The sequence below is a fragment of the Asterias amurensis genome, chromosome 11 (assembly GCF_032118995.1).
Source record: "Asterias amurensis chromosome 11, ASM3211899v1".
NCBI lineage: Eukaryota > Metazoa > Echinodermata > Asteroidea > Forcipulatida > Asteriidae > Asterias > Asterias amurensis.
Genome location: NC_092658.1, coordinates 6,502,466 through 6,524,977, shown reverse-complemented (window position 1 = coordinate 6,524,977; position 22,512 = coordinate 6,502,466). Strand labels below are relative to the sequence as shown.

The 22,512-nt window shown below is 38.3% G+C and overlaps 2 protein-coding genes across 4 annotated transcripts; one reads left to right on the top strand and one right to left on the bottom strand.

Annotated features, from left to right (window-relative positions):
* Positions 1 to 818: 818 nt before the first annotated feature.
* Positions 819 to 15,571, bottom strand: LOC139944196 (TGF-beta-activated kinase 1 and MAP3K7-binding protein 1-like). Its single transcript, XM_071941163.1, has 6 exons — positions 15,369 to 15,571; positions 11,376 to 11,512; positions 10,858 to 11,098; positions 9,413 to 9,551; positions 6,987 to 7,209; positions 819 to 5,571 (listed from the first exon to the last, which is right to left on the bottom strand). The coding sequence occupies exons 1-6, from the start codon at positions 15,432 to 15,434 to the stop codon at positions 4,746 to 4,748; spliced, it is 1,632 nt and encodes a 543-aa protein (XP_071797264.1). The 5' UTR covers positions 15,435 to 15,571; the 3' UTR covers positions 819 to 4,745.
* A 157-nt stretch (positions 15,572 to 15,728) lies between these two features.
* Positions 15,729 to 21,744, top strand: LOC139944525 (LYR motif-containing protein 1-like). 3 transcript variants are annotated; one of them, XM_071941568.1, is made up of 5 exons: positions 15,729 to 15,898; positions 17,521 to 17,721; positions 18,246 to 18,306; positions 18,942 to 18,973; positions 19,695 to 21,744. In XM_071941568.1, exons 2-5 carry the CDS (start codon positions 17,569 to 17,571, stop codon positions 19,806 to 19,808), a joined length of 360 nt encoding a protein of 119 aa, XP_071797669.1. In that variant the 5' UTR covers positions 15,729 to 15,898; positions 17,521 to 17,568; the 3' UTR covers positions 19,809 to 21,744. The 3 variants fall into 3 exon arrangements, with proteins under 3 accessions (XP_071797669.1, XP_071797670.1, XP_071797671.1); XM_071941569.1 differs by having other exon boundaries at positions 15,884 to 15,973; XM_071941570.1 differs by lacking the exon at positions 15,729 to 15,898 and adding an exon at positions 17,055 to 17,075.
* The last annotated feature ends 768 nt before the right edge of the window (positions 21,745 to 22,512 follow it).

The following is a 22,512-nucleotide window of genomic DNA, read 5'->3' as shown; positions in this document are numbered from 1 at the left end:
ATGACATGACACTACTTACATGACACATGACCCAAACAGCGCACCCACTGAGGTCACTAACGCACAAATACGCGCGTTAGGTGTGAAATTAGGTGCATTGTGGTCTAGCTGGTGATCAAATTTGCTCCTTAGCTGCAACACAATGCACCTCATTCAACAGTTGGCGCTTGCGCAATGGGTATTTGCGAAAAGGTCTATGGAGACGTATCATTGGTTGGAAGTTGTGCACGGCATGTAACATGTACAGTACGCCTGAAGCATAAGCAGGAATTATTGCGTGTGAGTGACCGTTACTTGACTTTCCTCGCTTACACAGCTTGTGCAGAAATTTGACGCTTGCCTTGAAAGTGAAGAATGGTGGTCGCAAGCGCTCAATTTCATATCCAGAATAAGCTTAGCAGCCAAAGTACCATGTAACATGTACAATCTGTGACTGGTACCCTGCTCATTTTTCCCAGCAGAAAGGTGCCAAGCATATTTCTCTGCTTAAACAGCTATATGAAATTGGGCCCTGAGCCCCGACCTCGGTGGTGACAGTCAATGCATAGTCTATTGAATCATTTACAAGACACTCGCTTGAGCATTAAGGTTTATATCTTATTTCTGGTCGTCATGTATATTAGATTAATCTTGATTAGTTCATCTGTTCCTTCGTATAATAAATGAGTTTAGCCTAGCACTCCAGGATACCACTGTTGTATGAAACACATCTGGTGTATTCATTTTGGTTTTACCTATATAATAATAGTAGGTTTTTATATAGCGCTTTATACACCATGTCTCAATGCGTTTCCACATTATACCCCCCCCCCCCCCCCCCCCCCCAACGTAACTGGGCCCTTAAATCATTCCTTAAACCATTTGAGCTCCCTGGGGAGTATCCAGCCTGTGCTGCCAAATATGTAGCGCACTAAGCTAATCAATCACAAGAACCAACTCTGCCCTCAAAGGTACCCATTAACCCCTGGGTGGAGAGAAGCAATTATAGTTAAGTGTCCTGCTCAAAGACACAAGTGTCTTGACCGGGATTCGAGTCCACACTCTGCCAAACAGAAACACCAGAGCTTAAGTTCAGTGCTCTTACATGTCTCCGCTCAGCCACGACACCCCACATACACCATATACACCGTTTACACCAAATACATCGATGATTGTAAGCACTGTATACTCAGCACTTTCCAAAGCTCTGCAATTCTTGAGCAGTGTCATACCAACTATACCACAGAGATTGCCCGTAGCTAGAGACAGTTCAAAACACGCATCCAGTGTACATGTACGTATCTGTAACGGCTTGCATTAACTCTTTCAGTGCCAAGGTTGACATGTACGATTGTTTTTATGTGGTCCAAAAAGCACCATAATTGCACATGTACAATATTTTGTATGTAATATTGAAGTCTTATATAGCGCATGTATATACCAACAAGGTACTGAATGCGCTGAGTATATACAATCTTTCAGAAAGAAAGGTTATTGAAATTATAAATTCTGAGACCCAATAGATCGATCCATTAAGTTCCGCCCCATTGCTAATTGACCAATCACAACGCAACGAAGGTCTGACAAAGGTACGAAATGCGTGCACGTATGCTTGGTGCGCGCGGCAGTTGTGCAGAAAGGCATTGAAGAGCCCCACGTGTGCTTGCTCACACGTGCGTCTTGGGCGGAGCCTACTGGATGGGTCTACTATGTATAGCACCTTTAAAGGGTTTACAAGGTTCTCCGGCACATACAGCAGCCACAGCCAGGATTACCCGGGCGAACCCCTTCTCTATTTGATAAGTGCACTGGGTTCTTTTACAGTTCGAAACACACATCCAGTGTACGTGTGCGTTACACAACACATGGGACCAACTGCTTTACGTCTCAACCGAAGGACGAAGCAATGGTTAAGGACACAAGTTTCACGACTGTGGGAGTTGAACCCACACTCTGCTGATCAGAAATACCAGAGTTTGAATTTGGTGCTCTTAATCGCTCGGCCACGACACTTCCATGTACTCAATCATCACTCACGTATAACCCATGGCGAGAGGGCAACATCACTCAAGAAATTATTATTGACTTTGGGATGTACAAAGACAACACAAACTCAGCAAGATACATTTTGTTTGTTGAGAAATACTACCTTTTTTTCTGATACAGACTTTTAAAAAACCCACTAATAAAGCTGGGCATTTTGGGTTCATGCAAAACGCAAAAGAAGCAGGCACTGAAAGATCTAAAGATTGATGAACAAAATGTGTTTGTTAACAAGAAATGATCCATATGAAGAGGTAGAGGGAGGGGGCAGGGTAGGGGAAGAGGGTAAGGGGTATAGATAAAGTAAAATGAGCACATGGATGTTGCCTTTGACCCTCATTCCAAAAGACCAGGCAAGTCAGGCATGAATTCAACATTTTGTGGGCAGCTTTAGAAACAAATACAGGAAACAAAGTTACACCCTTAAACAGGTCTGCGAGGCTTGCACATTATCTGTAAAGACATTGTTGAAACCTACTACGGATGATGTGTTATAATTATGAAGATTTTACTTGATTAAAATAATAGTTCTTTTAAACAATCGTAAAAAAAGAAAAATACACTTTATAAATGTCATTTTTCAAAAAGTAAAAAGGCTTTAAAGGCAGTTAACACTGTTGGTAATTGCTCAAAATGTTAGTTAGCATAAAACCTTTCTTGATTCTGAGTAATGGGGAGCTGTTGATAGTATAAAACATTGTGATAAACAGCTTCTTTTTAAACTTACGCAGTTTTCGAGAAAGAAATAATTTTTCCACGAGTTTGATTTCAAAACCTCAGATTTAGAATTTGAGTTCTCCAAATCAAGCATCTGAAAGCACACAACTTTGTGTGACAAGGGTGTTTTTAAAATTATTATCTTGCAACTTCGACGATCGATGGAGCTTAAAGTTTCACAGGTTTTGTTATTTTATGTATTTGTTGAGATACACAAACTGTGAAGACTATTACCAATAGTGTCCAGTGTCTTTATGTTCTAAGGCACTTGAAATGTAGTTCAGGCTGCATCTCCACCACATGACTAGATATCTAATAAGTCATTGATTATCAATTACAAATTCATTGATTTTACCGATTAAAATGTCACATTAAAAACAGGGAATTACAACAGAATTGTACGAAAAGGCTCCAATCCATTTCTTACAGAATAAACACTTCATGATCATTAATTAAAGACTATTTTCAATAACTTTTAAAATGTAACCCTCCTACTCTTGGTACCATATTTCAGCTAGTTGAGCAACCCTCTGAAACCACTCAACTGCATTGGATGATACAGAACAGACCCCTTGCATATGGTGTCAATAGTCATCACATCACCACATGATATCAAATAGCAAGATGGCATAGTTTATACATGATCCAAAACCACCGTGAATGTTTGAATGGTCAGACAGTAGGACATTGTAGGAGGGTCGACTGTGTACTGTGTAGATGCATTTACCATATGATATAGCAAGCTGGCATAGTTTACACATGATCCAAAACCACAGTGGATGATATTTAATGGTCAGACAGTAGGAGGGTTGACTGTGTACTGTGTAGATGTTTTCACCACATGTAATAAATTAGTAATCATATTGCAGGCTGGTACAGTGCATCTATCATTCAAAACCACAGTGGATGATATGAAATGGAGAGACAGTAGGAAGGTTAAAAACGAGATGAGTTATGACACACATGCCAAGTTACAGGGCAAAGCTGAGTTATAGGCACCAGTGCCCAACGTGACACGTGCTGTCATTGTGTCCAGGTGACAATGACCAATGACAAGGACACTGACCCATCATTGACCAATCACTGTGACCAAGACTAACCAAAGACTACTCCAGCGTTCTGATTCTCCTTAAGTAGTCTGCTGGCCAAATGCCAGTTAAAACACACACAAGGACCACAAGTCGGATTTCGGTCCAACTAATAATAATAATAATGGCTTCTTATAAGCACGCATGTCAGTCACTCAGTGACGCTCAAGGCACTTTAACAAACAGTATTTCCTGCAAGGTATGTGGGACTACGATTTGAATTATAAGACCTAATCATTTAATAAAGCACCATGTAATGGTTTACAAGATGCTGTGGCGCAATATGCTGGCTAGTTTTGGCTGAAGTCCCTTTGCTTCATGTAAACCATATCATATCACTATCAGTTCTAATTACAAGTCCCAATGGTTGTGTTGAAAGAAAACTTGAAAATTAAATACATATATGGACCGGTGAAAAAAACTAGTGGACTAGTGAAATGATACTCTGACTGGTCCTGCTGGCTAGTCTTTGTTAAAGGGCCAAACCCTGCACCTCACAGCGAGAGTGGTCAATCATCATCTCTGACCAATGACTTTGACTTTGAAAAACCCGTCACAGTAATGGTTCATACTTCCTGCGAATGTGATTGCGGAATTTGGTGACGCCATAATGGGTACGCGCTGTTTTTTTTCTATTGTGACTCAAGAAACTTCCATTAACAAGAAGCACACCCGGAAGTATGAACCGGGCTTAACACTAACCAATCACAAACTGACCGTTAGCAGTTACTCTTGACATTTTTGCTGGCAAAGACCGATTTGCATTATTTTTGTCGATCGCAACAATTTAATTTGACAAATTTTATAAAACAAAGTATATATCATAACTGGAATCAATCAGTTAATGTGACCAAATATTAAATTAATATATACACCATTTGGACACTTTTGCACCAGTTTTAAAATATTACATTTTTCCTACTGAGATAGTTGATGATCACTTATCGCTGCGGCGTACACTTCATGAAACTCGGAGAAATCCACGTACGGCTCAATGTAGCCTTCCTCGTCAGGCTGTCTGGGGCGTGGACTAGCCACATGTAAACGCTGAAACAAAAAGGGTTCCTCTCCACTGTTCTGAGTGTCGCTGTCGTTGGTGTTGCTCCGGGATTCCTGGGTGGTGTTAGGGTCTGTATCGTTGAGATTACTGCATGGCGTAGACACACTGCTACTCGTTGGAGACCCAATGGTACTAGTACGTGATGAGGCTGGCGACATCGGATCCACGTTTATCGATAGAGGCGTCATTTGTTCTAATGAGATTAGGTTCATAGGCTGCGGAGAAGCCTGGCCGGGGAAACCAGGCCTTGGTGGGATAATAAGCATCGGCGGATGTCCGCTTGAAACCTTGCCAGGTTGGTAAGGAACCGTTACTGGATTGTACTGCATAGTGGGGCTATTCACACTAGTCCCTAAAGGATAACCAAAATCCCTCACCAGGAGGGTGATATCCTCTCGTTTCTGACATGCTTTGGCACGAGAACTGTTCCCTAAGTAAGTATCGTGGTGAATGCGAATCACCTTATCCACCACACCTTGAGCGACACCACTGAGCGTAGACTGCACGCTAAACTCCGCCGCTATCATGTGCGCTATATCCACATTGGGTTGGTTTGTTCCCGTCGCATCCACGAGAGATTTTTGAAGTCCATTGGTGAACATTGCTAAAAAGCCACATATTCCATTCAGTTGAAGCCCTCCTATGATCTCTGGTTCAGCTATTACAGGTTCTGTTTTAGCATCACTAGAGCGAAGAAAAATAATCATATACCACAATTTATTTCACACAGTCAACAATTTCTTTGAACTGCTACAGGTTTAGTTTTAGCATCACTAGAGCGAAGAAAATAATGAAATACCACAATTTATTTCACATACTCAACAATTACGTTGAATTATTGCAGATTAAAGCCATTGGACCCTTTCAGTAAACACTATAGTCCAAGGCCCACACTTCGTGTATCACAACTTCTATATCAAATAACAAACCTGTGAAAATTTAGGCTCAATCGGTCATCGGAGTCTGGAGAAAAAAAACGGGAAAACCCACCCATGTATCCGCACGTTTCGCCGTGTCATGACATGTGTTTAAAATAAATCTGTAATTCTCGTTTGAGAATTGATATTGTTTTACTGTTTTTTCAAAAAGTAAAGCATTTCATGGAATATATTTCAAGGGAAGTCTTTCACCACTACCTTCTGTAAACCCTGTAAGTTATTTGGAAATCTGTGAACTTTTTGTTTTTTGTCTGTATCGAAAGGGTCCAATGGCTTTAAGTTTTAGCATCATAAGAAGCAAAAAAAATAATCAAATATATAAATGATTTCATCTAGCAGGTTAACGTCATTAACAATGGCAGTCAATGCAAGAGGTCCCTATGTAACAGAACCAACCCTCTGAAATAGCAAACCATTGGCCCTACACAGGGCAACTGCATGAAGTATGAGAGCATAATAACTTGCTTAGCACACAAACATCTTGCTTAAAGCCATTGGACACTTTTGGAACAGAAACAAAATTAAAAGTTCAAAGATTTACAAAAAACTTAGTGGGTTTACAGAAGGTAATGGTGAAAGACTTCTCTTGAAATATTATTGCATGAAATGCTTTACTTTTCGAGAAAACATTAAAACAATATCAATTCTCGATATCGAGAATACGGATTTATTTTAAACACATGTCATGACACGGCGAAACGTGCGGAAACAAGGGTGGGTTTTCCTGCTCCCGACTCCGATGACCAAATGAGCCTAAATTTTCACAGGTTTGTTATTTCTTATATAAGTTGTGATACATGAAGTGTGGGCCTTGGACAATACTGTTTACCGAAAGTGTCCAATGGCTTTAACAAAAATAGGCTACCATCCATAATACCATAGAAACCACTGCTGTGACTGGTCTCCCACTTATATTTTGCTTAGCAAAGAAATTTGCTTGGCAGAACTTTCTGCTTGACAGCTTTGTGGGCCCAATTTCATAAAGCATGTAAGCGCGACAACTTGCAAAGCACACAAAAAAGGCTACCAGCCAAAAGGCCATTGCTGCGACTGCTACCCCACTCATTTCCTGCTAAGCAAAGAAATTGGCTCAGCAGAATTTTCTGCTTTAACAGCTTTATGAAATTGGGCCTTCGTTACTTGGACTATGAAGATACCAACCTTAGAATGATGTGTTCCTTGTAACCACCCTTCAAGTGATGATCGCCAATTTGTCTCGTCGTGATGGCTTCTGGATGATTTCTTTGGATGAGTGCGGGATCAACGCCTATTTGGGTCAGCCTGAGGACCTCGTCTTCATTTTGTAAGGTGTGATCAATGCTGAGTTGTTTTATCTTTAGACTACCGTCTTGTTCTTTGGAGCAAAGTATCGTTCTTGAATTACCTATGGAAACCATTGTCAGGCATAAACAATTTTTTAACGACTGAAAACTCAATTTGAAATTATCAATAAATCTTTTGTTAAAAACTTAATTTCTTTTTTTTCCCTTAAATCTAGGCCTATCATGTCTATACATATACAAACTTATACAGAAAAAGTCAGAGATGTTTAGTAATAATAATAATACCAAACATGTATATAGCTCTAACTAACCAAGGAAAGTACCACAGCACTTTACAAACAATTAACAAGCAAAGAGAATTAAACAGATTAAGCAAACAAAATCAATTGAACAAGTGAGTATAACAAATAAATTCCAGTCTGGTAATTTAAGAGCGACATAGTGGGCTTTCCCCAGGTGTTGTCTTTAATCCCCTTTAAAAAAATAAAGATTAAAGATTAAAAATGTTTATTGTCATGACAAAAAAAATGAAATTTGTCTTCCCTGTGTAAAGGAGACTTCATACATACAATACAAGAAAGGCATAGCAACAATAGACAACAGGAATCAAAGTTACAGGTTACAGATTAATACAACTATAAAGGTATTGGGGAACATCTAAAAAGCAGAACCAAGTTACCTCGACCATCTACTGTTAAAAAGCTTAATCGCACTAGGCAGAAAGGAATCCTTAAACCTGTTGGTCTTTATACATAGCTGCCAGACCCTGCCTGAGTGATTTTGAATCTTTTCTCAACAAAAAAACCTGTGGGATGCACCCCACAAATGTCAATAAACACTTCAGGTACAGTGACTACCTAAAAAATGACTAACTAAAATTGTCTATCTTGTGAGGGCAAAAAACCAAATCCATTCAGACAAATCGAGGTACAATTCTGACTCAGAGCTCAAATTTGGGGTAAAGACCGCAGAGCCTGCTGCTCAAAGTTATCACAGACTAGGATTTATTTTTTCAAGACTAGAATCTAAATGACAGGAAATAATATTAATAATAATAACATCGAAGTCTTAAATAGCGCAGGTATCTACCAACAAGGTACTCAAGGCGCTGAGTATAGACATTTATACAGAAATATAGGTTATTGAAGTTATGAATTCTGAGACCCAATTATGTGCTACGGCGCATTCAGCAGCCACAGCCAGCAACACCGGGGCGAGCCCCTTCTCTTTTCGATAAGTGCACTGGGTTCTTTTACATGCGTTACACAACACATGGGACCAACGGCTTTACGTCCCATCCGAAGGACGAAGCAATGGTTAATTGCCTTACTTAAGGACACAAGTGTCACTGCTGGGGGATTCGAACCTACACTCTGCTATTCAGAAACATCGGAGTGCTCTAAACCACTCCGCCACGACACTTCCACAGAAAGAAAGAACTTTCTAAAATATTTAACAAGCACAAAGAAAACAATTATCTCATTTTGTCTTCTGATGGGCAAGTACATTTTGATACCCAATAAGAGTTAAGAGGGATTTTTCCTACTTAGTCAACATTTTAAAAAATCGTTAAATTAGTGTTTCACAGTGTTTTATCATTCAATTAAAAAACACAATATAGTGGACTTGCCTCGTTGTGAGTTTACTGCAAATTGCAAGTGGATAATAAAATGAACAAATAAATGCATACTTTTAAAAGTCAAATTTAAGACTTTTTAAGACTTTTTAAAGCCGCTTTGAACAAAAGTAAAGTGAATAAAGCAAGGAGGAAACAGCTTTATGTAGTTTTTTTAAAGGCAGCATATAACTTGGTTGTTTACAAAACAAAATGGGTCTGAATTTTTCATTCCTGTAGATTTACAAAACTAAACATCAAGGACCCAATTTCAGGGCTCTTCTTTCAACTTTGTCACTAGTTGCGACTTATTTTCAACTCCTAAGATGCCTTGCTGCATACTATTTGCCACAGGCGCAATATAGTAAAATTCACGCTGAAAGGATTGAAGGACTGTGTCATGATGTCTGATTGTGTTTCGTAAGTAAATTATGTCGTCGTGAAAAGTCGTGAGCGCCACAATTGTTTCACCATGCAGGTAGTCAAGACTATTTTTGTAATAGTCATGGCGGCACGATTAACCAAGTAGTTGAAAACCAGAAGTCGCGACTCGACTAAGCAATCAATAGATGCTACTTTGCCACTTTTCGCACTAATCACCCAGGCTTACTTGTCATAACCACCAGAGCTACTTCCACAGATTTTTACACACAAGTCTAAGAGGACAGCCATGAAGCCAAAGTACTTACCCACATTGGCGACATACAGCTTCCCTCCCAGTATGAGAGCCACATTAGCAGATGCACCACCACAGATGCCACTATCCAGTTGTTGGAGTTTATCAACCTCACGTGGGTACTGCTGACACAGCTCATAATAACTAAGGTCCTGCAAGAATATGATTGTCAAAACAATAAGCTCTTTGGCTTCATAGATTATTTCAATAAATTTCAACACACAAAATCATCAAAATCATTCAGTAAGAAAGTTATATTTTTATGCATTTCAATACAGATTTAGCCAAAAAAAACAAAATCATGCTAACCAGATTACGGTTACCAGCCAAAATACTGTGTCACATGTACAATTTGTGATTGGTATCCTGCTCAATACTACTAAGCAGGGATTTTTTAAGCTGTATTTTTGAATTTTGGCCCAGATGTAGAGTGTGGTGCAGAAACCCACCACACTTCTCTCTTGTATTATATCAAGTAAGAAACCACAAGGGAAACTGAGTGAGTTCAAATAAATTTTGGGTTGCACAGAGAAAAATTTGACTTGACCAGAATTTGAACCAGTGTCCGCCAGGTTCACGTGCCGGCAATCTACCAACTAAACCATCTAGCCCTAATGTTGGCAGCCTCCTACGGATATCAACTAAGGTGAACCCTCCCCTTTCTCATACCAGGTTGAGCAGCAAAGGTGGGTGCGATCCCTGGTAAGTTGAATGGCTTTTGACTTGGCACCCATAAACAAAGATATTGACACAATAGGGAGACCGCTAACATGAGGGCTTGATGGGTAACTAAGGTGGTTGAGTTCCGGCACATTTACCTGAGGTCACTGGTTGAAATACTGCTCAACTAAATTTGTCTTTGTTCAATCTCAAATTCTTTTTAGGAAGAGTTTTGTTTAGCAGTAGACTACGACCCATTTGTGACCCACTCACTTTGAATGCTACTCGCTGCTCCAAATCTGTTGGCCGAGGAGCCTTTGGTTATGTTGGCCCCAGCCTCTGGAACGATCTTCCCTACAACATCCGGGTATCTACCTCAGCTGCTACTTTAAAGAATCAACTCAACCTGAACTGTATCGATTCAACAGTCTATGTTCCATCTCACACGCGCCTCAATCTAGCACCTAGGATTTATGGCTTTAGACCCATTGCATATGATGTCACATAGTCCAAAGGAGGCAGATCATAGAACAATAGCTGTTCTCTGTGTGTAAAAGCGTGCAATGACCTCAGTGTACCTGTAACGTATCCCGTTATGCAAGGGGGAGCTGTTGATTTCTTAACACAACACAGAACCCGCTTTCAATACGCGTAATTTTGGGAGTTAAGTCTCTTTTGTGCATGTTTGTATACAATTTTGACACCCAAAATGACACACAGGAAACGCACATATGAGTACGCTGCGCGTATTGCAAGGGGTCTATACAAGAACCTTTCATTATAATATTATATATTCACCTCGGGAAGCTGTAGTTTAAGATTAGTTCTCTCTGCCAGCAGACCGTCTATACTCTCGAAGTAGCCTAGATCAACGGTATTAAAAGCCTGCAAGAGTACCTTCTTTACCACATCATCATCTCCAATCTCCATCAACTGACCGAAAAGAAGTTCAGCTGGCAATCGAAGACGTGCAAAGTCCGCAACATGCATTCCGTCATGACCATCAAACACGCCATATAAGTAGTGCTCATCATCAAACCTATATCAAACATTGCATTGTTGGGAACTGTTAAGTATGTAAGACCATGAAGGCTATTTCTATCTCCAAGATATGACAGGTTTTTATATAATTTTGTTGTGAAACGGTACCACCAGACATTCAGAAAAAGAAAAAAAAATCAATTAAAGGCTGAGTAGAGAAATAAATATGATTTGCAGCAAATAATATTTTCTCATGTAAAATCTTCTCTATTATGTTATTATTTATTCAAAGGCAAACCATCCTATTAAGTTAGAAAACTAGTTTGGAAACGTACCTGAAGCGGAAGAAAAGATCCTCACACTCATGTTCCTCCTCTCTCCCTCCATCCGGTCGATAGATCTGATTGGTGGAGAAACCAATTCCAGATAAATGGCACACAGGAAGGTCATCTGTCCAACTTGGAGCTGGTGACTGTGGTCAAGACAAAGTCATTGTAGAAAAACAATATAATAATAATAATAATTTATTTTTAATATAGCGTCTTACATAAAAGAAAATCTCAAAACGCTATAGAAAAAAACAATGTCATAATTTTAAGAATAATAATAATAATAATAATAACAAATTCATAGGGCCAAAAACATCCCTTTTTAATGTTTCTCAGCTCCCTGTGGATTATACAACCCTGAGCTGCCTATAAGACGCTTGTGGCTTTTCATTTCATACACAATATCAACCTCTACCCTCGCAGGTACCCATTTACCCCTGGGTGAAGAGAAGCAGTTATAGTAAAGTGTCTTGCTCTAAAAGGACACAAGTGTCACGACCGGGATTCTAACCACACTCTAGTGACTGCACCAGAACTTGAATTAGATGCTTTTAACCATTCGGCCATGACACTCTTCGAAGAAGAATAAAGTATTTATGTAATTACTGGAGTATCTTATTAGTGTGTTTATTTGATATGTGCCTTTGCTGATGCTATTCTTGGATAAACGGAGTAACATACATGTAACTTCAAGTTCAAAAGATAACAAAAACATTTATCAAAAAAAACATTTAAAAACCGGATTGCTCATGCAATGCCTCATAGCGCAAAAAAACAAAAAACAGCAGAGCCATATTACAGATAAAATATAGAAATTAAAAAAGTTTTGATAAAATCACAAGAGGGGAGAAGTTACCAGCATGATTCACCCTCAGCAAAGATCCACGTATCCACACCATGTATCAATAAGCCATATTGCGTGTTAGATTTGAGTATTGTCTGATAAAACGACATGCTTGATCACAAGTTACACCTTAAATTAGATTTCCTCAGACTATCGAGACAGTTGCTATGCTATGTCACATGATTAGGGGCAAGCTTTTGCCTTATAGTTGCGTAAGAGACAATGAAAAGCCATGAATGGATGTGCATGGCTTAAAGCCATTATACACTTTCGGCAAACAGTATTGTTCAAGTTCCACACTTTGTGTATCACAACAAAATAAACCTGTGAAAATTTAGGCTCAATCGATCATCAGAGTCGGGAGAAAATAATTGGAAAACCCACTTGTGTTTCTGCGCGTTTCGCCGTGTCATGACATGTGTTTAAAATAAATCTGTAATTCTCGCTATCGAGAATTGATATTGTTTTTATGTATTCTCAAAAAGTAAAGCATTTCATGGAACAATATTTCAAGAGAACTCTGTCACCATTACCTTCTGTAAACCCTGTAAATTATTTGTAAATCTGTGAACTTTTTTCTTTTTTTTCTGTACCGAAAGTGTATAATGGCTTTAATGGTACCTCAGGAATTACTCAAATCTAATTCGCAAATGGTTAACTATTATAAAGCAGGTACGGTGCATTACCAATAGCCGAAAAACCTATTGTTATTGTCCCTTTTTTGTCTTCTCCATCTTCTTCATATTGCATACTGGACCCCCGTCGATAATGCACGATAGTGTCAAATGTATTGTACAATGTTACACGTTTGTAGTTTAGTGTGACTTGCTGTTACACTCTCAGTAAATATTAAGGTTCTAAATCAACAATGCCACCAAAAAACATCCCCAACTTTTCTAGAGGTTATCACTACACGGTGTGGGGTTACCGCAAAATTTTACTGAAGCGTATTTCCACCATGCAAAGTTTAAAATCCTACTCAACAAAGCCTGTTGAATTCGGCAATTCAGGATGTTTATCAGGTTTCACTAAAAAAAATCCAAACTGTTAGCATTTACCTGATAACAACGGGTACATGAATGTGAGTAACTATCCATGAAAGAAGAGGAAAAAAGAAAACCGGGCAGGAAAAAGAGGAAAAGATAATATTCCTATACTTTTGTAAACAGAAAGTAGGACAAGCAAAACCGAAAAAGAGGAAATCAGCTTAAAAGAGGAAGTCTCACATGCCTGTAGCAATGTTTAGTATGCATTCAATATGAAACAAAATTTTGAAAAATAGGGTTGACAGTTTCATATGCTTCGACCCCCCTGGAAACAACTTAGGGCCCAGCGCGCTTAATCTTACACATAATTGTTTTGGGATTGCATGCTAGACTCATCTGTACATGTATGTTAGAAACAACTCAATCTTTGCACATAGTTATTTTTGTATACATAATCATATCATTGAATTAAACGATTGTAGGATAATAAAAAGATTGTAAAACAACTTCCATAACTAAATACACGTTTAGCAACAAAATCTAAAAAACCTGCATATCAAACTTTGGTTAAATTAAGTGGAGTTCCCGTTACACTAGTGGAGCAAAGCGTTTGCTTGAGACCTGCTTTGACCTCACTTCCTTTCCAAACCAAAAGTTCAAATAAAATATTATTACACTGTAATCAATATTGAGAATTTCTGTTTTGAGTTTTTTTTGTAAAAATGAGTAAAAAAGTGGTGGTGTCATACGGAAAGTTATTAAACAGTACATTCATGAGATTTATTGCTTTCTTCACTTCAGCCTCAGGTTCAACTATTCAAATCAAAGGGGAAAAAAAGTGTTAAACAATAAAATAAGGGAATAAAAGGGTAGCAAAGAGTTCTTTAACGGCCGTTTAAAACAGGCAGGGTCGTTGCCATGTGATATAGGCCCGAGCCAAAGAGTCACTACTACTCTAGTCCCATTCATCATTTAATAATGCCTTTTTGGTTGAAAGGTGTGATATAGTAAAAAACTAGTAAAATTTTTCCGTTTCCGACTTGCTTTAAGCTCTGCACGCCCGTGTGTTGCATTGTTACGACTGAGACGCCTATTTCCAACAGTTTCCGGATTCGTTCCAGCGCGTATAATCTTGGTGCAAGACGTTCTCGTTTTTCTTTCACACAGAGCGCGGCTAACTCACGCATCACCCGTAACAAGAAACGTCTTGCACTAAGACTAGTGGTTATAAACGGAGCTCCAACTGGTCATTATCAACTGTTTAAACACCCCCACGTGATGCGCTCTCCACCAATAGGAATAGAGCGAAACTGTCTGGTGGGGGAGTTGTTGGACACTTCGTAACCTTTGCCACCTCATACCCTGGACACTTCGTTACTTTGGGACACTTAACCAAATTGTACCGTAACCAAATTGGTCACTTCGTACCATGGGCGGGGTATGAAGTGACCATCAGCTGAGTCACTTTGTACCATTAAAATGTATATTCCTCAATAACTTAATGTTTGTTGAGATAAAAATTAATAATACTTAATGAATTGTAATTTTTGTTTGAATATGTGAAATAAGGACATCTTCCGTCAAAATTTTTTACAAATATTTTAAGTCAAACAATCACGCAATCGTCAAAATGGCTCCTTGGTCCCAACAAAATAGTAATAATTGATTTGATTTGGTTTTATTTCATAATCATCCGATCACAAAGCACAAAATGATCACAAACGATGCAGAAATCCCGAATTAGTACGAAGGTAGGAAGTGTCTCATGAGAATGTACATGTTTGTAAGAAGTGTCTTGTGTAACTGTAAGAAGTACGAAGTCAAGTGTCCAGGGTACGAAGTGGCGAAGGTACGAAGTGTCCTGACACCGGTTTATAAAATTAGGTTTACGGAAATTACGCTTACGACTTACCTTGATTTCTCGGCAGGATCCTTAAAATAAGTGAGGAAGTTACTGTAAGTAATACTAATAATAGGCTACTAGTTAGTACTTGTCTTTTGAATTATTTTAGATAGGCCTAGGCCTAACTTTAATCATAATCAATTTACCATCACCCCATTTATTCTTCATGCCATTCAAATCAATTCATCATCCATATCATCATCATGACATGTCATCCTGTCATGATCATTTCATTTTATTCCTTACCAATTACCAACCATGCTTACCTGTGCGACAGAAGAAGGCGTGGAGATCTGCTTCCGTGTATGGCGTGGGGGCGCCGCCGTGGCCATGACAGCTGCACATTTAAAACCACTTTCTTTCAATTTGGTTCCACTAAACTACACTAGTTTAGTTAGTTTATTCATTGAATTAGAAGAATGGAAATTGTTCAACAGGGCGCAGCCATTTTGTTGTCCCAGCAGATTACATTCCCGGATGGGTGCATGTGATCGCTCGACTCCCACTATTCGATTTTTTAGTGTCACTTTGATTTGTGTAATCGATTATTTGTTCGTAATTGGGCTCACTCCAATCAAAGTTTATCTTTCCCAATTGTAGTTGTGATGATGTAAACTATAATAAAAAGTATAATTGGGCAAATTTCTATAATTTGGCTAGTCCTCAAGTTGGTGAAAACAAAATCGATTAGTTCGTTTTGCATGATGTCAAGACTGCGTTTTTAAGACATGTCATTGTTTGCAGTTTCTGGGAAACAGAAATCGACAGTCAGGAGGTGCAGCAGCGGTGCAGGGAGGTAAGGGTGTTTTGTTTGTAAAGCTCAAGAGCTGGTGCGCTGTCGGTGGATTTTGGGCAACGAAAGAAAGAGCAAGTAGGGAATATTGAGAGTTTTTCCGGACCGTGTTGGTCATCGTATAATTCCAGAGGGCGCTAATCATTCAAGCTATAAAAAATCCACCAATCAGATGCTCGAACAGGAGGGTGTCATGGTATAAAAAGCTACGGGGTAGGCCTACTCCAACGTCCAACCCAGTTTTTATATATTGCAGACTGCGACAAAAATGTATACATTCTAAACTTTGCGCTTAAGGTTTATCGCAATTCAGGGAACCCAATTCAGAACTGCAATGCGTTGTGGGAAGGAATATGGGGCAGTTTCTACGACTCGCGCACACAACGCCTATACCTTTGTGTGGGTTCAACAGCGCCCTTTTCTTGATATTTTGCTATTCACGATAAACTTATAATAAATAGGCTTACATGCTGTTCGTCGGGAAATATTGTTCTGATATTGTAAACTTTGTGTGTCACGTGAGACTGCTAGAAGACGGGAAGATAAATTTGTTATAACATGCGCGCCGCGCTCGTGCATTACGGCGTGTCAATGCATCACACTCCGCATACGGACAGTGCAAAAATAACATTCTAAACTTTGCGCGTGCATGCTGTTTGTCGCAGAATATTGTTTTGAAATTCTAAACTTATCGCGTTGCACGTGAGACTGGAATATGAAATTGTTGTATAACGCGCGCTCGTGGAATACGCAACAAATTTGGCGTGTCTGCATCCCATATCCAACTCGGCCTTCAACCTCGTTGGATATGGGACAAAAAATGGCTATAATATTTTTCCGTATTCCACTTGCGCTAGTGTGATAACAAATATTATTAGTAATAATATTTCCTTCCTCCATTTTTATTTTAATTTAATTGGCGGTACTGGCTATGGGCACTATTTCTAAAATTGTGAATGTTTTCGCTGTAACTAGTGCATTTCTATTAGCTTACAATAAATGTAACATCAGTGGGAAATTTAATAATATCTGTTGTTTTTTAAATTCAAACCAGTTCCAAGCCTCCAGAGAGGTACTTTCCACCCTTGATGAAGCAGCACTGAAATGAAAGCATGCATTCCTCATTTTGTGTGTTTTGGGGCCTGGGCACATTCCGAATTTGCCTGTGTAAAGATTACATGTACGTGTAAACCTTCTCTCCGCCCCCCCCTCCCTCCCCGTTTCTCCTCCCCCTTCCCTCCTCCCTAAGTACCCCTCCAGACTTAACACCTCCCATCCCTTCTCATTTCAACTTCTAGTCCCTTCCACTCCTACCCCGCACCCACTTTAACCCCTCCAACTTCTATAACCTCTCCCACTCCACCTATGTATTACCATGGAGGATTTTCTTCATCCATGGTATTACTACGCAAAGTTTCAATAATTATTTTATTATCTAGGCCTGTTTTCGTGGATGTTTGCATGGGGTCGTTTGAAAAACCTATCGCAAAACCATGATCATTTGAATGAGACATATATCTATCCTGCAAAACATCTGATAAGGGATCAAGATTTGTTCAACTTCCTTCTGGTTGCCATGGCTTTTACCTTATTCGTAACTAATATCTTTCAATCTTTTCTTACAGTTGACGATCCCTCTAGGCGACGTAGTCATGTAATTGCAACAATTTCTCATGGCATTAAGACGGCAGGTTCTTGGCTTATATCGCACACTGCTCCGCACTGCCAAGACGTGGGAAGCAGCCAGTGGTTTAGTTAACGATACTAAAGATGAGCAGCTCTACATCCATAATGAAACATGTACACTATTCAAGAAGAATAAACAGGTAAAATCAACTAAAACAAACCTAGGGCCCAATTTCACAGAGCTGCTTACGCGGAAGATATTGCTTTCTGCTTAGCAGAAATGAGCAGGATACCAGTCACAAGTTGTACGTGTTATTCTGAGCTACTTTTTATGCTTTAGCAGCTCTGTGAAATTGGGTCCAAATTTGAACAAACAAAATCTGTTTTAATGCTGATATGTGGGCAAAAATATCAGGAAAGATACAATAAAATTCACCAGTGAAAATTTCAGATGAACAGAGTGTCTACTCGTTAAGTTCACAACAACAAGCTTTCAATGTGTTTTCATCAAGAACTTTGAAACAATCCAGGTTTAGCGAGGTGGCAGCCCAATGATACAGCCGTATTCTTTGTCAAGTTCCCTTATCGTATTCCCATTCTAATTGTGGATTCTCTTCACCCAAGAACCACAAGAGCACCAGCCTCAATGTTAGTTTCTTCACTAACACGCCATTAAATCATTTCCTTCCTCCATGATCACATATATCTTAAATTTGTTTTAAAGGTGACTGATCCAGAATTGATTAAAGTGTACATTCAGGAGGCAGAGACAAGATTAGCCATGGGTATGTCAATCAGTCAAACTTTTTATGGTAAAAACTTGTGTTTTTCTGTTTTGATTTTTCTCCCCACTCACAAAATTTAGAGGTAAATATCCATTAAATTGTGTTTTAAGCAAGTTGGGGTCTACGATTCAACATCTTGCAAGTCTTGTAGAAATATTTTTCAATTTAGTAACTGTTATTGTCAGTGTGTTTGACCTAGTTACTCCTATCAGAATGTTTGAGCACGAAACCAGTCGTTCTGCTTCTTCTCAATCATACACGCTTGATTTGCTGAGATGTAAAACAATGAGCCATTCCAACAGCTTTATTCCACATTGTGTATTTCTTTGGAACTCCTGACATGGTGCATGTCTCTCTCCATCCTACAATCTAGACTGTTTTTTGAAAAAGGAATATGATTCCTACCCTAAGCCCCTCTTGCTGAGTTATTTTTCACATTTAATAGTTTTGTCTTCTTGAAGCCCCTTATAACAAAAGTGGCTTTTATTAGCCTTGTTTGGGGCACACTTGCATAAACAAAATGTAAAAAAGTTTATTGACAAGTATGACTTTAAAAATAAAAACATACTATTCACCCCTAGATCACCATTTCTTACCAATTATATTCATAATGTTTTCTTTTCTTGTATCTACAGCATTACACTACAGAAGCCCATATCCTCGACCGGTAAGTTAGACAACTACATAGTAAACTTGTTTTGTAAACTATAATTCTTAGTGTACCTAATCATGATTGCATTATAATATGAAACCCTGTTGATACCATCGCATTCACACTTAAAAACAAAAATGATTTAACAAAAGTATATTGTGCTCTAATTTTAAGAAAACAGAAAGAGCTGTGGCAAACTGCTTACCAACCAAAAGAACCTAAATGTTTTTAGGACCTAAATGTATGGCTTTTAGCCTTCGAGACAGACTCTGTTAGGGTCAAAATGTCAGGCCACCAACTATTTATTGCATGCTTGAATTTTGAAAATAAAATATTGATGGCACTACAGGGCTTTGATTATAGTATATGAGCACAAATTTTCAGTGCCAAACTAAAAGCTTAATTCCTCAAAACTGTGCTCAAACCAGTGTGGAAATAACCCCACAAAAATATAAAAACTGGAAGGTTTCATATTCCTGAAAACAGTATTCGTTATACTGTTGCCATTTTATTAGTTACTAGTGAGAAAATAGAATTAGCTGTTGCAAACTGCTTACAAACCAAAAAGACCTATGGTAGCTTTGCAAAACATAGTTAATGGGCTGATGTTTCAACCCTAGTGGAGACTTAATCAAAAGGCTTGAAAAGTCAGATCATGAACTATTTTTTACCAGTGAGTGAGACTGTATTAATAGCTATAAAGTTTTAAAATACTTGATGATTTTTATTTGATCAGGTGAATATCCCACCGATGGGTCTGCCAAAGTCTGTAAGTAAAGGAAAGAAAGCACAAGACAGACTGAGAAAGCAAGCCAAGCCTGTGTATCTACAATCCCATGATGAATACTGAGCGGTGTCATGTTCCCTGTGTACAGCAACAGTTTACAAGCAGCGTTTCTCTTGATCCTAAGATGGACCAGACTGATATTTACATCCAAGCCTCGGTTTGGTTACATTGGTTTGAGTCTGAAGCTCATTGCAGGCCTGGAGTTTTAACTTTGAGAGGCCAAAGCCATTTTTATTTTCGGAGGCTACTTCCATTGGAGAATCTTAAAGTATAATAGGCAACTTTTGAAGGGGCACCAAGGCCAAAACCAGGGACAACACAGACCATGACTTTCATGAAATTCAAGGCCTGTCATTGCCTATCAAACCAATTATCCTAGTACAAGACCCAATTTCATAAAACTGCTAAGCAAAATATGAGTTGGGCACCAGTCACAACAATGTAAACTTAATGTAATTTTATCTGGTAACCTGTTTCTCTTTAGCAATACTTCTATGCTTAGCAAGTTTTTGTGCTTACAGGCTTTATGAGATTTGGCCCTGTTCATCAGCTGCGATAAATGTAATTGCCCTTGATAAATTTTTGTTTTGCCATTTTTTGAATATGTGCACTGCTATTATCTGTGTGCATATTTCGATGCCATATTGTAACATGCAAATAATGTAAAAATTTAAAATGACAAACCATAAAGCTTTGTGCATGTGATGTAACACAAAAAAGGTCTATTTTTAACCTTGGGCAACCCAACTTTTGTGAGAAGTGAAAGTTTTATGATGATGAGTAAAGATTGTGTGTGATTTAAACTTGAGTTACAATTTGACAAAGTAATCATCAGTTTTATGTTACAGGGTAAGTGAGGATAACAACATTGTTTAGTTTTAGTCTGAAAACTTACTGTTTATGAAGTTCATACTAAAACCTGTTTTTATTTTCTTTTATTTTTATATTTCACTCAGAAATGAAATTAACTCTGAAACAATTTCCTTCTCAGCTGATTAAGGCAGTGTGTTTACATGCTGAAAATTGTGCATGGTTTTCCCTGTTTTCTCCTGACATGAACAAAAGATTTAGCCCAAATTTTAATAGTTTTGTTATTTGACGTGTAAGGTAGATCACACAAAACATGAAAACTCTGTGACTATTTCGTCAGCTCTACCAGTCCTGTATTAAACCTTTTAATATATCATCTCTGATGAATTAGCCAAACTATTAGTTTGTTTATAATTGTGTGTTTACTTTATACATTACTAAGATACCTGTAAAGAAATTAATTATTTTGTTTTATTCTTACAATAAACATTGTTAATATAATTAAATACTTTTCTGAACTACACCCACCACATACCACACCCATTATACAGTAACCCCCCCTTAAAGGCACTGTACACATTTGGTAATTGTCAAAGACCAGTCTTCTCACTAATCCTACCTCCATGGTGTATCCCATCATAATGCATAAAATAACAAGCCTGTGAAAAATTGGGCTCAATCGGTCATCGAAGTTGCGAGAAAATGATGAAAGAAGAAACACCCTTGTTGGACGAATTTGTGTGCTTTCAGATTGGAATTAAAGACTTCTAGCTAGAAGTCTTTGTTTTTGAGAAAGAGGTAATTTCTCACTATAACATTAAAATGTTATAGTGAGAAATTACCTCTTTCTCAAAAACGTTACTTCAGAGGGAGTCATTTCCCACTATGTTTTATTCATCAACAGCTCTTCAATGCTCGTTACCAAGTAAGTTTTAAGTTAATATTTGTTTTGAGTAATTACCATACGTGTACCTTCCCTTTAAGAAGTTCTGCCTTTAAAGAGAAGCCTACATTCTAAAGTCCTAAATCTCATTTCTACTCTTGTGTTTTATGTTTGGAAAAGGTTCTGTATCCTGCCACCACTTTTTTCATTTGTTATGAAATAAAATAGTATCCAGTTTTCACCAAAATGAGATACTCATTGAGTGGTGGCAGGGTATGGAAACTTTTCTCTTTTGCTATTTTCTTTTTTAAAATAACGGTTCTGGTTGTCCTTTATTTAAAACAATGGTTCTGTTTTAAAGAGATGATTTAGTAATTAAGATTTATATTTAAGTCCCAGCAATCTGTTTTTTTATTATGATTTTAGTGTTTTATTACAAATCAGAGTGGGGCAACAAATTAATAAAATATTGTACAATTTCTAAATTTCCTCATAAAATTTTGTGAGTCACAATTTATTGAAAATGTCCATCGCCATCGGGAAATGCTGGATTCAGTCAGTGTTGAAAGCTGGCATTGAATAAAAGATAAAAAGAAATAGAATGCTGTTTCAACTCTTCAGTTATTATTAATAAAATACAAAGTTATGTTGCATCTAGAATGATTGGAATGTCAATGTTATTGAGCAAAATCTCATCCAACCTGTGTACCCCCCCCCCCCCCCACTCCCTCAACACACACATCCACTTCCCCCAGGAAGGTACCAAATAAAATTCGGTTTTGTTTTCACTTTCGTTTGGTTTTAAACCGATTAAAATGAAAATCTTTGCTTTCTTTAAGGTGATTTCCATGCCCTTTTTATTTCCCCTCTTTTAAAGGAGACCCGCCCCTCCATACATCCAGGCTTCATTTAATGGTCGAGTACTGTGGAATCGATTTTATTTTGGTCGCATTGGTATCGATACTATCTTGGGTATTGATGAACCGGTACCTGAACGAATGTGAACGTAATAATATGTATCCATTTCACATCTACCAGACTATTTGCCATTCACTGTATGCATAGCAACAAGAT

Excerpts from the sequence above, each read along its gene's own strand:
- LOC139944196 (XM_071941163.1), bottom strand. The coding sequence starts at position 15,434 with ATGGCCACGGCGGCGCCCCCACGCCATACACGGAAGCAGATCTCCACG. Across the intron at positions 11,099-11,375 it reads GATCTTTTCTTCCGCTTCAG|GTTTGATGATGAGCACTACT; the intron begins GTACGTTTCCAA and ends TGTTTGATATAG. Across the intron at positions 9,552-10,857 it reads TTAAACTACAGCTTCCCGAG|GACCTTAGTTATTATGAGCT; the intron begins GTGAATATATAA and ends ATATTCTTGCAG.
- LOC139944525 (XM_071941568.1), top strand. The coding sequence starts at position 17,569 with ATGGCATTAAGACGGCAGGTTCTTGGCTTATATCGCACACTGCTCCGC. Across the intron at positions 17,722-18,245 it reads TATTCAAGAAGAATAAACAG|GTGACTGATCCAGAATTGAT; the intron begins GTAAAATCAACT and ends TTTGTTTTAAAG. Across the intron at positions 18,974-19,694 it reads GAAGCCCATATCCTCGACCG|GTGAATATCCCACCGATGGG; the intron begins GTAAGTTAGACA and ends TTATTTGATCAG.